The sequence below is a fragment of the Cucurbita moschata genome, unplaced genomic scaffold, assembly GCF_002738365.1.
Source record: "Cucurbita moschata cultivar Rifu unplaced genomic scaffold, Cmos_1.0 Cmo_Scf00008, whole genome shotgun sequence".
Lineage (NCBI taxonomy): Eukaryota > Viridiplantae > Streptophyta > Magnoliopsida > Cucurbitales > Cucurbitaceae > Cucurbita > Cucurbita moschata.
In genome coordinates, this window is record NW_019268524.1 from 2,057,545 (window position 1) to 2,073,943 (window position 16,399).

A 16,399-nucleotide genomic window follows, 5' to 3' on the forward strand; every position below is an offset into this window, starting at 1 on the left:
CCTTTTTGTTTATCTGCCTCACAAGAACAAGAAAGATCATGTTCCTTAAACATCCAACACATTTGCTTTGATTCTGCTGGGTTTTCATATGGTTTGGTTTGGTTTGTTGGTGGCTGCTAGTTAGTTCAAGCTCATGCTGGATACTTATGATACCCAACTTGAGCATAGGTCATATAGGAATATAGGACATATAACTCTCGATCGAGAGAGGTATGTGGCTCAAATATCCATTCCTTCCAACGTGTTGTTTAGGATATATACTCTCGATTGAGAGAGGTTTGTGGCTCAAATATCCATTTCTTCCGACGTGTTGTTTAGGATATATAGAGAGAGGTCTGTGACTCAAATATTCATTCCTCCCGACATGTTGTTTAGGACATATACTCTCGATCGAGAGAGGTTTGTGGCTCAAATATCCATTCCTTCCAACATGTTGTTTAGGACATATGCTCTTAATAGAGAGAGGTCTGTGGCTCAAATATCCATTCCTTATGATGTGCTGTTTAAGACATATATTCTTGATCGAGAGATCTGTAACTCAAATATCCATTTCTAGGCATAGCCCCAAACAATGTGTTATACACAATGGGAATGCAAAGAACATGGTTAAGAAACAAATAGGAAATTTAAAAAAGATGGTCACGTGCTATCACGTGGTGCATTTGGTAGGAAGAGAAGAGGAGAGAAGAGTAGTGTAGGATTTCAAAGTCCAGCAGTTTTGTCTTGGTGTTGTGTATTTGTGTCCCATGTCCGCTCCCCCACTTGCTTTTCACCTCCTTTTCTTCTTCCCTTGTTTGGATTCTTCTAATCTATCAACTCTTCTATACTTGAGAAACCTTTCGAATAAAACCCAATACGGGCCCCTTTCTAATTCAGATCCAATTTGTCCTTGTCACAATCACACAAATCGTACTCTTGATGGCAACAGACTTGCGATTGTGCAGCACTCACTTCCCAATGACAAGTGAGCTAAGTCAATTCGTTCTTACGTCGCCTACGGCCAAGAGACATATGCTCGAGTTTCTGGTCTTGGTACGGCCAAGCGACGTGTGCTCGAGCCTCTGGCCTTAGTTTAAGAGAAGGTTTTAGAAAACAGGGGCAGAGAGATTTTCGAAAGAGAGATTTTTTGAAAGAGACGTTATATAAGCAAGCAAGAGAGTAACAACAACGGCTCACAATATATAACCTTGGATAGGGAGAAGTTGTTTCATATTTGTGCTTTTTTGGGGAGAAAATATCTGATGTCATTAAATTTTCAATTTTGTGTTCGATAGGTTCGATTTTGCGCATGATAAATTTTGACATATTTGACAACTTTTAAAATTGAAAAAATGATATTGTTTTGAAGATCCTGGCATGGCATGGCATGTAAAGGGGAAAATAAGAGGAAGCAAAAACCGTTTACTGGTTGGTCCGGTTTCTTCAGCTTTATCAAAATTAGAAAAAGGAGTGGTTAAGGAGGCTTTTATTTGTGTTTGTTTAGATCTATAAAGCTGGTTTTTGCCGTTTCCTAATGCCCTTCTTGTGAACTTAAAAAGCTCACATTTGCAATCATTGGTCTTTCTCCTATTGGATTTTATTTTACTATACACCCAATGATTTCTCCAATGTTACATTTAAATATTTAAAATCAATTTCATCTTCAGTTTTATATTTTAAAAAATTAAAAACAGTAAATATCATTTTTTTTAAAAACAACAAAATTCTCATAATTAACTCATGGGTTTGAATGGATTCACTTGAAAGTTTCAAGTATACCTGAAACTAACAACAAAAAGAAAAGCCAGTGAAAACATGACTGAAATCATCGTGAAGGCTTCAAAAAAGAGCTGGACAAATTTATATATATATATATATTGTATTGAAATCACGATAAAATTCCAAAGAATAAAAATAATATAATATGACAAAAATTTGGTACACATACCTGTGACAGCAGACACCGCCACCAACAGGTTTATTATTGATAGCTCCATAAAGCCGAAGGCAGGCAGGAAGGCAGGCCTGCAGAAACTGAAAACTAAAGCAGAAGGATGCTAGCCACTGTTTGGAATTGGAAGTTCTTTAAGCTCACAACTCACCAATCAACACAAAATCTTACAACTACATGTGACGCTTTCAAAACGCATCAATATCAGGACCACCCACTATTTGACAGACATATCAAAGAAGCTTATCATCTCTACATGGACAACAAATTATTCTTATTGATTGGTGATGAAAATAGCCACAATCATGAACACCAGGATTCAAATCAGACGGCATATGGAGTGCATATAAATACTTGACAGGGGTAAAGTTTAAGATCAAATTACATGATGCTTAATAATATATAGAACTCTGAGAAAAATAGCCAATTCAGAGATATGGAATTGATGGGTAAAGAGGAGGATGAAAGAAAAAAGACAAACGAGGACGTTTTTCCAGAGTGTGGTGATGATAACAAGGCTAAGAAATACCTAGATAATTATAGAAAAGCCAAATTTCCAAACAAGCACTTCTCCAGAATAAAACATGTAAAGGAGAAGTTGAATCCTGCACGTGCAAATCAATATGCTCTCTATTATTCGTCGTCGCGCTTGGGAGCTGCTTCTTTAATCTCATCTCCATCATCCTGAAAAGATTTATACATAAGCAAATTTAAAGTGCCAAGCCCCGGACTCAAAACACGGGTGCAGATAGTCGATAAAGATTTAGCGTATGAAATATGACCATATAGTTTACCTGCATGTCTGAAGTCCATAGGGTGAGGTTGTCACGAAGAAGTTGCATGATCAAAGTGCTGTCCTTGTATGATTCCTCGCCCAGTGTATCCAACTCAGCAATTGCTTCATCAAAAGCCTATAGAAGTGCAATGGTAAGTGATTTGGAATGATTTATAGACTACTTCTAGTGACATTTCGGACTGTTGAACAGTAAATATACAGTTCTAGGAAGGGAATACAAGTTAAAAAAAGGAACATTAAAACACTGAGCAAATTGACCAAAACAAAATAGTTCAATTTCTTTTCATGAGAAAATATAGGTCAATTTCATAATATTCAAAATCCAAAATATTTCAACCTGTTCAGATATGGACAGTTAGGATGGTTAGTATTGATTCATTTTGCCTTGGTTTTATAGTTGAATTCAGACAGTTATATTGATTCTCATGGTATGGTCGGTTCAGTTTGTAACAAAACGACAAATATTTACCTAAAATTGGGTGTGACACTATTGAAAGGGGGGTTGGTTCCTTTCAACATCAGCCAAAATCTGTACCAAATTGACCCACTTACAGTGCTACACCCAATTTTCGGTAAATATTGAAAGAGAAGCAAAAAATGGCTCATTCAAAGCCAGCCCAAGTTCAGTTTTGTATATGAAATTCAGTTTTGTATGACACTAGCTTCAGGACAAGAAACAAAGGCACACAATATATTCGAGTTTGGGTAACCTGTTTGGCAAGGCTGCAAGCTCGATCAGGGGAATTCAGAATCTCGTAATAGAACACTGAAAAGTTCAAAGCCAGCCCAAGTCGTATGGGGTGAGTAGGAGCAAGTTCAGAATTTGCGATATCCTGTAGACGTAAGAGACACAGCCAATTAGAACAATAATTGGTTTAATTTTATCACGATCGTTTATTGACTATGAACCTCAATGAAAGGCAACTCACTGCAAAAATAAAAGAATCCATGGAGAAACTGTTTACGATTTAGATTGTTCGATAACTCTTAATAAAAATTGTGATTCAATAAGTTGTATGCATATTGAAACCACCTCCCCAGATCAACTCGTGAGAATTCAAGAGCGAGGAAATCAAATTTCTTAGGAAAAAAAAAAAAAGCAATCAAAAGAGAATCGGCTAAAGGAAAATTGGGGAAAGATTGTACAAGTGTACTTTCACGAATTTGATTCTTCGAAAAGCAGACATCCATTTCGAAACAGTTAGAAGACAAGCATAAACTATATTTTCTCTTTGACGCAGGAAATTTGATGAAGCACGTAAAGATCTACATGCCAAGGAATATTCAACTGAGAAAACACACGGATGAGAGCCAATCGAGTGGCAATGATAAGCAGGAAATCTGATAAGCCGATTTGAAATCTTGAGTAAACAGTAGAACATCAGATAATTAAAACTAGGAGACGAGATGGAAGATCATACGTCATTCGAATAACACTTGGAAAGAACGAGAGAATAAGTACGAGATATCTCAAGAGCCCTAACCAACCGAATGATTTCGATATGTGCATCATCAAAACAGGGACGGAATCAAACCTGAGCAGATTTATAAGCAGTGAGGGTACTTTCAGCAGCCTCCTTCCGTTCTGCTCCGGTCTTGAATTCAGCCAGGTATCTATGATAATCACCCTTCATTTTGAGATAAAACACCTTGGAATCTCCAGAAGCAGCAGAGGAAATAAGGCGGGAGTCAAGAAGCTTGAGGATCCCATCACAGATGTTAGAGAGCTCGCTCTCGATCTTAGATCTGTATTCTCTGATCACGGAAACATGATCATCGTTCCCTCGGCTCTCCTCCTTCTGCTCGATGGAAGAAATGATCCTCCAGGAAGCTCTACGAGCTCCAATAACATTCTTGTAAGCAACAGAGAGAAGATTCCGCTCCTCGACGGTAAGCTCCTCGTTTTCTATGGCGGCCGAGACCTTCTCCATAAACTCAACCATCTCCTCGTAGCGCTCGGCCTGCTCGGCGAGCTTGGCCATGTAAACATACTTCTCACGAGGGGAAGAGGCGACCGCCATTACAGAAACGAGGAGGAACGCTTAGATCTGAAGAATCTGAGAGAGCAGGATTCGAAATAGAGGGAGAAGAAACCGAAGGAGCTGGAGAATTTGGGGGTTCGATAATTTTTCTTTCCCTTCTTTCTGTGTTCTTTCTTTTCTTTTTCTCTCCGCGCGCGAGAGAGAGAGAGAGAGAGGAGCGATAATTGCGTTGAGGACGAAGACCAGAGTGGAGAGAGAGATTAAATCTGAGCCGTTGGATTGAGACGGATGGTTCAGAGACGATGTTCAAAACTGTGCGTTTTCTGTTTCGACAGCTTTTCTATTTATTTATTTATTTTTATATTTAGAAATCTTCGGATTGACAGCCTGACATGTACTAAACAGCTGGCACGCACGGGTTCTTCTTCCTTTCCTTTTCCTTCTTTTTATTTTGGGCCTTATATGGGCTAAAATGTTGTCATTTGTTTAGGCTATTGGGCCCATATCGGCCCACTTACCCGGCCCACTTTTCAGTAAGGGTATAATTTACGGTCCTCTTTTTAATTGTAAAATGGATGAAAATTCAAAATCTCGAAATTAAATATAAAATTGGCATAAAATGCTAAAAATGAAGATTGGAGAAGAGCAGGGAAATCTCAAGTTGAACACGTGCAAACTCCACTACCGAGGGACCGCTCTCACGTGTCATCACGTGACTCCCTTTTAATTCATTATTATAATTCCCTAATCCTACCAAAAACAAATCCACAAACTTACAAACACACACATCCACATTTATTCATTTTTTTTTTATAATTATATATATTTGTAAATAAATTTGATGCTACAATTATTCTACTAGGTAATCTTCATTGTCATAGTTCACATCTCATCTCATTCACGCTCGGGTGCTACTTGTGTGTAGGGTGTACCCAATATATTCCCGAACTATATGCATACATCTGTAAGTAACTTAATGCAACTTGGCAAGAAAAACGTGTGCAACTACATCAAAAGCAAATGGTTTGAATAGATTCAATGGTCAAACAGGAACAAATACTTGTTCCTTCTATGGTTGATGGGGGCGGGCTGGGAGGCAGGCAGGCATATGGCAGACTCACAAGCTTAGAACTCATCAAAATTTACACATTGAACAACCTGGCAAGCTCAGATTTAACTTAATACCTTAAATCTTCAATGTCATAGTTCACGTGTCATCTCATTCACGCTCGGGTGCTACTTGTGTGTAGGGTGTACCCAATGTATTCCCGAACTACTTGCATACATCCGCAACTTAGTGCAACCTGACAAATTTCATTGAAAAACGTGCGCAACTACATCAAAAACCTCTATTCCTTAAGCAAACGGTTTGAACCGATTCAATGGTCCAACAGGAACAAATACTTCTACATTTGATGGGGGCGGGCGGGCAGGCGGGCATATGGCAAACTCACGAGCTTAGAACTCATCAAGACTTACGGATTGAACTAAAATACCTTAAATTTTGTATTAGAGAATTTACAAATCCACTAAGTCCCAAAAGCATCGAGTTGATACCAAGTAGGAAGCTAAGAAACAAAGCACAGAGAGAGCAACAATTTGACAAACCCAAAAAAACAACATCACTTACTAGTCAAGGGGAGGGAGGCCAACCAAAGCCTCCACCAACTTCATCTATTCCTTCATAGAATCTCAACTCGAGTCCTTCTAGCCTGTCTTCGTCGTCCCATGGATCGTCGTAACTCTCGGCATCGTCGTCGAAGTAATCTGCAGAGAAGTCCCAAGCCAAGTCGTCAGAGATGTATGAGTAGTCTGAGCATTCATCCCATTCGTTTCGCTCGTAGTAGTCTCTAACCAGAGGCCCCAACACTCTTAGTTTTGGGAACTTCTCAGCCACAAACTTGTCTTCCAGCCTTACATCCCAACAGCCTCTCAAATCGAGGAATTCGAGATTGGGGCAGCTCGACAGTATCGTCATCACACTTTTAGTGCTAAGAGGGTGATAGGCCATTTCAAGGTGCTCCAGTTTTGGCATTGTGGCTGCAATGGCGTACGCTTCATCGTCCAGCAACGGCATACCTGCTGTATGCAGCGGATGCAAGTTTCGACAGATTCCAACCAGAGCTTTGCAATTCTTTCCTATAGACTCTAAACTACTAGCACTGATTTTATCACAATAGCTTAGATCCAAAAAAGTAACTGCAGAAAGCCTTCCAGCAATCTGTTCTACTAGAGCATCGCTTATATTGCTCCTTGGCAGCCGCAATGTCTGGAGAGAGCCAGCACTTGAAAAACCAATACAAAACAAAACACCAACATCACAAAATACTCCATTTAATACCAACAAATCCAGTTAGCACCAACCATAGCAATCTTGTTCAAAGCCAGTATATGTTCATTTTAGAAGAAAGGCAGTAAAAATCAATGTCACCGACATCCAGAAAAATAAGTTTCAGGGAAGAGGGGAATGTTTATATCTTACTGATCAGCGATGAAGGAGAAAATGTTGCTGTTATGGAGGCCAGTAACGCAGAGCTTGCGAAGCGAACCGCCACTTCGATTGACAAGCATTTGAAGCATTCGATCGACATTGTCGGGCTGGCATCGGCTACTCCATTCTTCAATGTCAATCTCTTGCCAACAGTAAGGTCCAAGCACTGCTTTAGCCCATGATTTGCAGACTCTGGGGATAACGGTAAGTATCTCTTGTAGTGGGAGTTTACTGAAAATTAGCCCCAGAGCGTCCGGTATTAGCTCGTCCCAGTGCCTGAAATCGCTTCCCTCTGTCATCTCTAGTCTGCTTGAAAAGATGAGACATGAAAAGTCAATTACACAGTTCATCGCTGCCTGAAGATAGAAAAACATTCCATATGTCAAACATTTGGGGTAAACCAGAGAGCAAGTTGCACACTCAAAACCGAATCATACAACATCAAACAAACATCTCGAGAACTTCAGAAATCGCCGTGGAGAAGAGGACATAGTTTGAGATCCAAATTACACACAAATCCCCTAACACTTTATGTGAAGACAAGGGCAAGCATACATACAGATCAATAAGTTCCAAACTAAAAATACTGATAAAAAGCCAAATGTTTAGAAGTAAAATACAAAGCATCACAAATGAAGAGAAAAGACGTACAAAAAAACGAAGTTGTTAGTGGATGAAAACCCAGAAGTTAGTTAGATGACCTCGGGCAAAACAGAGAAATAGATGACTAAACCACTCAGCAAATGTGAAGCTCCATGGAATGAGAGACAAAATGGACAGAAGAACACAAAACCCATGTAGCTAAGTGGGTGATGTTAAATTTGTAAAAGGAAAAACTAATCTTTTCCTCCTATTGAAATCGATTGAGGGAAGGAACGAAGATGCAAAACCAAAAAGGAAAAGAAAGCTCACCGGTTCATTCAGCCGAGAGAAGAACAAAACAAAGCAAAAGCAAGAGAGGGAAGAGAAAGGGGAGATTGAGAGAGAGAGAGAGAGAGAGAGCTATCTACCCACCTAACAAGAGCTTGAATGCAGGCAAGGAAGCAGCAGAGAAACAAAAATTTCAAAAAAGTGAAAACCCAATGAGTGTAAGAGAGAAAGAGACGCAATGTTATGAAATGAGGTTAAAAAAAAAGATGCTCAAACGGGATAAGTGTGTGTGTGTGTGTTTGCATAGATGTGAGGAAGACGCAAGACTAGCGTAGAATGACACAACTGTTATTTTAGTTTTTCATTTCCTTTTCATTCGATCAGAGATGTTAGTAAGAATTGTAATAATAACAACAAATAAGCAAACGTGATGTTTGAAATTTACTGGCACGGCATCGGTATCAGAAAACAAAAACAAAAACAAAAACTTTACTTTCCTTTTCCTTCTGAGAATTTTTTTATTACTGAGGTGACTGAGGCAGTAAATAAATACCTTCTCCGAGCGAGAGGAGGAGGAAGGAGAAAGCAACGGAGGATGAAGTTTCAAGTTACAAGTTCCAACTAATGGCACCTACAGGTGTCGGTGTCAAGGATTGGGGAAGGAGGAGGTGGAACGGGAAAAGGCAGTGAAACGTGAAAATTAATGCCAGAGCTCTTCTTTTCAACGCTGGGTAATTTGAAAGTTCAAATCTTCCGGGTTACCCTATTGACTTAATTCAACCAAAACTTGGGGAAAAGGAAAGCAAGAAGGAAACAGTACCCTTTTTTTCCTTTCCTCTTTACCAACACTTGACTCCAAAATTGGTCCTCGTTTCTGTTCCAATGACGCGTAATCCTGCCCTGTAAATAATCATTTAAAAAAAAACACAAAAAAGAAGTCATTTACCAAAAAGCTAAGATATAAGTGGAAGGGAATTTATTGAGATATCAATTATTGAATGAGCCAACTGCAGAAGATAAAGTTTGGGAGAAAAAGAAATGGGTAAAAAGGTAACCATAAGAAGATGGAGTCTATGACAAAAGGCATAAATAGTGAAAATTTGCTTCAAATATTGAAACTTGGTACAAAATTTCAGGTACCCAAATCAACAAATTTAGTCCAATGGTCGATGTTATTGCCTCTGTTATTAATCACAGCCCCCACAGCCTTATCACCATTCATCAGCCTCACCCACACCCCATTCTTCTCCGCCTTTTATTTCCCTCTGAAGCAGTGTTATAAACCCTCCGTTTGGTTTTCTTCTCTCTACTTTAATTAGAAAGAAAGAAGGAGAGGAAGCAGACAAGGCAGGTCCTTTTTATTCCATTATTTTCCTGAGCCAAGCGACGTGACACTTTATACGACGCCTATAAAATAATATTACTCGACTCGTGAATCCATGGATCCCTTCCTCTCCTTGATTGGGCCTAATTCTGAAACAAAGCCCACCAAAGAAGCAAAACAGGGGAGGGAAAAGTGCTTTTTTCTTAACCAAAGTCCGTAATAAGAAGCAAATTCATACATTCATCAGACAAGATTCCCTTACAGATTAACCGAGCTCTTCCATCCAGTTCCTGCAAGGGAAGAAAAAGTGAAGGTAATTTCAGTAAACGAATCTTCTTGTGTAAAATGAGTGTGTCGTTAACCAATCATGACAAGCACTTAGATGCTGTATCTTAAATCCTATATGGAGATGTCATGGACATGCAACGTCAAAAGGAAAGAGACAAGAGGAGCTTGGCTATGAATGATGTTTGGCAATCCAAATTCCAAATGTCATTTCATCATCATCAACAGTTCTCTTCTATCTATACCTTTGGCGTTAACACTTTTCTACAAGCAAAGAGCCAATTCTATACTCTACCCACTTCCTAGAATAGAAAGTGTGGTAGCATGAGAAGGGAAAATAACAAGATTATGGGTCTTCAAATATTGTTTAAGATATCTCTACGAAACAAGCCTGCAAACACATAAATAGCTGGATAGATCTCGAGTTAGTAACAACTCGATTCTAACTAATGAGAAACAGAGTTGAACTAACTCATTAAACTAATTAGAACCGCAATAGTAATTCAACCCAGTATGAGAGGAATCATTGATTTGCACAATTAGTCATCGCGCTTGGTTAAAAAGCCAGCGGCACGAAGCTACCGTGCGCTGGATTATGACTGAATGCCTTTAAGTCATAATCCGGGCTAGAAGTGATGCATGCACCCATCGCTTCATTGTCGACCAGCAGTAGGGGTCTTTTGGCCCCCAAACTCATTACTACAAGAAAGTTCAAAGGATTCCTGAAGTGTTTAGAGACATATAATCCCATCTACAGAACATGATGACATAGAAATCTAGAATTTGAAGCAGAACAAATGTTCAATCCCATTCCCATGAAAACAAAGCCAATACCAGTCTCTTTACTCTCAGGCCGGTGAAGATTTACTAGTTATAAACATAAACATTATTCTTTATGAAGAACAACAATGAATAACTTGCAAGCCAGAGCATTGAGCTTGTATTTGATCTAATGAAATAGAACTCATTAACTATCCAGCCTTTAGAAACAACATAAAAAATTCAGCAAAAACTTCACAAAACAAACATTGTGTATCCTAAGGAATATATGAAGAACACAAATTTGCAACAAATGTAAACATTTAACTGATACTATACAGACCATTTGATGAGCCATCCAAAGAGAAAGTGCTGCATAATGGGAACTCTATCCTGACTGTGAATGGAGTTGGGTTTCAGATACTTATGGTCTATCAACTAAAACGAACGCCAGGAAATGGTAGTCATCGAGACCCCAAACACCATGGGAACCCGCAGGCTCCAAACAATAAACCAGCTGCCATTTCCTCATTAACACAGCCGGGTAATCCTCCTCCTTGATTACCCCCAATTTTGCCAAGCAATACAACCAGGCCGCGAAATTCGTCTCGTGGCCAGTGCCATAATCGATTCGGCTCGATTTCCCGAAGCGGTCGGTGAAATAGGGCACAATTTCTATGGCAGCTGACTGGAGATTCTCGTGGAGAAATCGAAACATAAAAAGAATCGCTGTTTCCCACAATCCGCGCATGCCATGTTCGATACGAGAGGTTTCCATATGCGCCGGTGGTATTTCATCGACCCATTGAATCAGAGTATCAAGAATCGAGACGATGGAATTAACATTGTCGGATTGGAAACAAGGATCGGAAATTTTCCGGCATCGAGCGGATTCGGAAAGAGCGACAATGAAACCTAGGAAATTTCTTCCGGAATCGGAATCGTGGAAGTGGCTATATCGTCGGGAGAATGGATTCTTTTGTAGGGGGCTTGAAAATGGTAATGGGGAGGAACGACGGAGACTCTTCGGGGCTGAGGGACCGAAGAGAGAATTATGGATTGACTCGAACGGTTGTTGGCCGGAATGCTAGCCACCGGAGTAGGACGATGGGTTGGCGGCCGGAAAATGGGCGAAGGATTTAGGAATTCTGGAGATTTCAAGTCATCGGAATCCATTATTTCGACGAAATTCCGCGAGAGAATTTTCTTAGAAAGGATGAAAACTAGAGTTTCAGGCGACGGAGGACGCTGGAAAATTGGAATTCTCCGCCGGGTCCTTGAACACGGCGCCATATAGCTCTGGCGGTAGCGGGAAGCCTTAACGTGTAATTCGCTATAATTTTTTTTTTTTTTTTAAAAAAAATTAACTCCCTAATTTTTTTTAATACAATAGTGACATATTTAAATTTTTTAAAATTAACTAATTTATCATTCGTAAATTTAATATATTTTAAATTTTAATTTTGCATCGAATAAAACAATAAATTTTAAAAAAATTATGTTTAAAAAATATCCAATAATTTACTACCCACAAAATAAAAAATTTAAAAATTTAAACATCAAAATTAAAAAATTTAAAAATAAGCCTATATAAATTTAAAAGTTTGTTTTAATTTTTTTTTTTTTACCTATTTTCTTATAAATATGACTTCTCTAATATAAATAAATAAATAAATATATATATATATATGTAAAGATATTAAATAATTATAATTTTATATTTTATGTTTTAAAAATATTTGTCTTTTATTGCTTTTTTTTTTTCTATTGTTATATCTCTCTAATAAATTCTTTTTTCTTTCTAAAACCTAATTTTTATCTAAATTTTAACCTTAATATTTCTATTTCGATTAATTTAGTTTAAACTAATTTCATCTTAATTAGAAATAATTGATTTTAAATTAAAAATATATAAAATCACCCAACATGGGACTTAAAAATCAAAAGCAATATTTTCCATTCACACAAAATAATCAGAAAAATAAAAATACATATTTATTATAACCTTCTTTATTTGTGAATTATATTTATAAAAAGAAAAATAAAGTATAAATAAATAAATCATTTCAATCCGTACAACACCAAATACGTCGTCGTTTAATCTCTTCATATTCTCCCGTTCCAAGTCCTCAAACCAGAGTAGAACAAACGGAAGTGATCGGATCAACCAACGCCGGAAGCAGAAACTTCCGTCCATTGCCACCGACCGCATTATAACTCCCTCCGCTGCCAGCATCCACCAGAACCTCCCCGGGATATCCCGGAAAAGCACCTTTCCCGAATATTCCGGTGCAGGCCGACGCCGCCTCCAACGGAGCTTCCTTCGGCCCCTGATAAAACCCATCGCCAAACGGATTCGTCGCAGTTCCGGCGAGAAGTCCGGCCAAGTTTATAATAACACCGTCCATTCCCACATCCTTATTCGGCGACACCAACGGCGGATTCTGTGGACCGTACACCGGACGATGAAACGGCCAGGCACATTGCCCCGGACATTGAGTCGCCGAATTCCCCACCCAAATATACCCAAACTTATACCGCTTCCCCTGAATCGGAGCTCCGGCGGAAACCCCATGTGACCCACATTTGTTAAAACAGAATCCATCGACGGCGACATCCGCAGCCGTTAAAACCACATTGATGGCATATTTCCGCCGACCCTTCAATGCCAGAGCAAGAACATGACGCTTCGTTAGCGATTTCCCAAGGGAATATTTCCGGTCATGAATCTGAGAACCCAAGGAGATTAAAAAACGGGAGGATTTCTTGAAACTCCGAGCAAGATTATAGTATTTGTTAATGGCGGTCCACCAAGTGGAAACAGAGGGCTGCCGGGAAATGGCCGATTTGGAAGCAGAGAGGGAGGCGATGAAATCGCCGACAATGGCTTCTTGGGAGGGACTGAAATTGCCGTACCATATGAGATTGATGGTTATATTGCCGGAAAGAAGTCGCCCGCCGTGGTATTCAAAGGGAAAGGAGTCAAGATCCAGGGGATGGTCTAAGAAAGCAAGGTTCCTGGCGGCGGCGGCGGTGGTGGCGGTGGCGACAACGGCGGTGAGAGTGTGAATTGAAGAATAGAAGAAGAGGAGGAGGAGGAGAGAAATGGGAGCCATAATCACAATTTTGTGCGTGGAGAGGAAGAAAATGGAGAAAAGGGTATTTATTGTCTGCGGGAGAGGAGTATGACGCGTAATAGTGCGGCGCATGATGGATATTTAGTACTCTGTTTTAAAGTCAAAAATCCAAATTAATTTTATTTGCATTATTTATTATTTTGTTAACAAAACATTGTGCTATAGTCATGGTTTTTGTGTGTTTTTTTTTTTAATTAAATTAAATTTTATAAGATTATCCACGTCCTCCAGCTACTAGGAAGCCAATAATACGTATTATTTTATCTCTGATCGCTCAACTTGGCAACAAATTGAAGCAACTAGATATTAAAAACGTCTTCTATAGTAGTATACGTCCTCACATATAAATGTAACGATCTTGTCAAATGAAGTTGGTAAGCTTTTTACGTCTATTTCTGGGTTAAGCAAGCATCTCGAGCATGGTTTGAATGTCTTAGATCTCGTCTTTAAATTTAAACTTTATTTCTTTACATGAATGATATTATTTTTATCTTATTTAATTTTGAATAATTGAAAACGGCTAGAATTTATGATTATAGTTGAATAAAAAAAATAATGAGTATAGTCAAATATGAAAGAAATAATTAATTATTAAATGGTTATAGGTGAAATAATGACAGAAAAAGGTGGTTGATGCAACAATTTATTTATGCTAAATTATTAAAATAAATAATTGTATTTTTTAATTTTAATAATATTTTTAAATTAAAAATTATTTTAGTTTGGCATGGAAATATTATATCCTATAAATTATCTCTAAATTTTTTAATATTACTTCAAAAAATTGGTTTTGAAATATACAAGAGACTAACGTTAAGGTATTGAGATGGTTCGACGAAAAAATATTGTCGGCAACAAATAGAAAAAATGGGTAGTATGGCGGTCGGGATAGCAATTTAAGGTGTTTAAATGACTTGAGAATCCGACCCACTCGAACTACCCGGCCCAAATCAAACTCAAACTATAAAGATTGGGTTGGGTTAGATTTTTTTTTTATTTTTAATTGAAATTTTGGAAAATAAAAAATTTTGGTCAATTTGCGAGTTGACTTTTTCTTTGCTGAGTCAACTTGACTGACTCGAACGTAAAAAAATTATGAATACTTGACTTGTGAATGTTTGATATTTAAGTTTTATAAGATTTTAGTTATTAATGTAACATGCACGTAGATAAGTATAATTTTTTTAAAATAATTTAATAAAAACAACTCGATAACTCAATTCAACCGAACCCAAAAATAGAAGGTTGTGATGGGTTAGATTCAGTTGTGAACTCTATTCGGGTTGTTCGAATCATCAACCCAAAAAATTTTATTAGTCCAAAAGATTTATTCAAGTCAACTCCATCTAACTCGTGTGTACCCATACAACAAATTGTAAAGATAAATGTGACAACAATGGAGAAGATGGTCAAAGTTGTTGCGACCCCCAATTCTGCAGTGGCATGAGAGACACCCTAAGGTCAACCCGGACTCATGAGTATAGGATGAAGACGTAATGTGAGGTCGTGGGCGCCCATATACTACTCGGTCTTTCTTTAGTTGCCGAATGATAAGAGTGGTATTGTACCACTATTTTGCCCCGAACGAACCCTCGTTGAATCAGGGAGTTCAGACGTTTTTTTTATACTAAACCAACAAGCCAGCCATTTGCCCTCTCGGAAGGGTTTCTCTTGCTTGAGTCTTGACTTCCGGTTCGTTCACCTTCTTGAATAAGGAAAGAGGTCAACTCCGTAACTCGCAGATTATTATGAACACGAACCTCTATTTTATGCTAATTTTTTAATTACTTTTGTTTTTTACTTCAAATTGCATAAGATCAAAGGGATTTGCATGGCGCTTGCAAACAGTGGAATAAAGTTTTTGGATAATTAGGCCGGATCTGGCGGCGGAAGACAAGGCGGTGCTGTCGCCGGAGTTAGTGGAGGTGACCAAATAACGATGGATGCTAGCAAGCTGGTGCCCACATAGTGAGCTTGATTGCCTTTCTCCGCCGAAATTGGAATGGAGATTGATAGCAATGTGAAAAGAAGGAAGATCCAAAAGTAAGTCGATGATGAGGGGAAAATCTAGCGCTTGACGATACCACGACCAACCGTGGTTTTTCGTGTCGGTATGTACACAAGTAAATTTGAATATAGTTCAATAAATAAGATATTAATCGTCACCTTCAAAGTTCGATGGTTCAATTCCCACTTTATTTAAACTAATAAAAAAAAAATCATTTATATGAGATCTCACGTCTGTTGTAGAAGTGAATGAAACCTTCCTAGTAGACGCATTTTAAAACCGTGAGATTTATAACGAATATGCAACGAGCTAAAGCGGATACTACCTGCTAGCAGTGAACTTGCCCTATTACAAATGATATTAGAGTCAGACACCGAGTGGTATTCTAGCGATGACGTTGGGCAACCATGAGACTAATGACAATACGTAATGAGTCAAAACGGACAATATCTGTTAGCAACGAGCTACAACTATTACAATTGGTATCAGAGCCAAACACTAGGCAGCGTGTCAGCGAGGACACTGGGCCTCCAAGGAGGTGGATTGTGAGATCCCAAATTCACTGAGACTTGAGTTGTTACAATTTAATATTTAGAAACCTAAACACAATCGGGGTCTACGAGGTGTAGAAACTTCACCCTAATAGATACGTTTTAAAATTATGAGTCAATTTAATATTTAGAAACTTAAACACGGTCGGGACATGCAACAGAGAATATATTTCCAATTTAGAGACCGTGATTTTAAGGGTCTTAAAAGGTCAGAAGTTCGAATATTTTCATTATATTGTAAAAAAAAAAAAAAAAAAAAAAAAAAA

At 38.4% G+C, this 16,399-nt stretch overlaps 3 protein-coding genes and 1 pseudogene across 13 annotated transcripts; all 4 read right to left on the reverse strand.

The window, feature by feature from the left end:
• Positions 1–2,248: 2,248 nt before the first annotated feature.
• LOC111445916 (14-3-3-like protein A) lies at positions 2,249–5,008 on the reverse strand. The gene is made up of 4 exons (XM_023084466.1): positions 4,262–5,008; positions 3,437–3,559; positions 2,725–2,841; positions 2,249–2,614 (listed from the first exon to the last, which is right to left on the reverse strand). Exons 1-4 carry the CDS (start codon positions 4,745–4,747, stop codon positions 2,564–2,566), a joined length of 777 nt encoding a protein of 258 aa, XP_022940234.1. The 5' UTR covers positions 4,748–5,008; the 3' UTR covers positions 2,249–2,563.
• A 537-nt stretch (positions 5,009–5,545) lies between these two features.
• Positions 5,546–8,970, reverse strand: LOC111446615 (F-box protein FBW2-like). Of its 11 annotated transcripts, none has more exons than XM_023085486.1 (3): positions 7,191–7,525; positions 6,339–6,993; positions 5,546–5,691 (listed from the first exon to the last, which is right to left on the reverse strand). In XM_023085486.1, the coding sequence occupies exons 1-2, from the start codon at positions 7,496–7,498 to the stop codon at positions 6,342–6,344; spliced, it is 960 nt and encodes a 319-aa protein (XP_022941254.1). In that variant the 5' UTR covers positions 7,499–7,525; the 3' UTR covers positions 5,546–5,691; positions 6,339–6,341. The 11 variants fall into 11 exon arrangements, with proteins under 11 accessions (XP_022941254.1, XP_022941255.1, XP_022941256.1 ...); XM_023085487.1 differs by lacking the exon at positions 5,546–5,691 and adding an exon at positions 5,899–6,012; XM_023085488.1 differs by lacking the exon at positions 5,546–5,691 and adding an exon at positions 5,909–5,981.
• On the reverse strand, positions 8,890–11,754 carry LOC111446616 (annotated as a pseudogene).
• A 731-nt stretch (positions 11,755–12,485) lies between these two features.
• LOC111445830 (protein EXORDIUM-like 1) lies at positions 12,486–13,553 on the reverse strand. Its single transcript, XM_023084343.1, has one exon. The coding sequence runs from the start codon at positions 13,551–13,553 to the stop codon at positions 12,567–12,569; it is 987 nt and encodes a 328-aa protein (XP_022940111.1). The 3' UTR covers positions 12,486–12,566.
• Positions 13,554–16,399: the final 2,846 nt, after the last annotated feature.

Excerpts from the sequence above, each read along its gene's own strand:
- LOC111445916 (XM_023084466.1), bottom strand. The coding sequence starts at position 4,747 with ATGGCGGTCGCCTCTTCCCCTCGTGAGAAGTATGTTTACATGGCCAAG. Across the intron at positions 3,560-4,261 it reads CTGCTTATAAATCTGCTCAG|GATATCGCAAATTCTGAACT; the intron begins GTTTGATTCCGT and ends TTACGTCTACAG. Across the intron at positions 2,615-2,724 it reads TATGGACTTCAGACATGCAG|GATGATGGAGATGAGATTAA; the intron begins GTAAACTATATG and ends AAATCTTTTCAG.
- LOC111446615 (XM_023085490.1), bottom strand. Across the intron at positions 6,994-7,190 it reads TTCTCCTTCATCGCTGATCA|TGCTGGCTCTCTCCAGACAT; the intron begins GTAAGATATAAA and ends TGGTTTTTCAAG.
- LOC111445830 (XM_023084343.1), bottom strand. The coding sequence starts at position 13,553 with ATGGCTCCCATTTCTCTCCTCCTCCTCCTCTTCTTCTATTCTTCAATT.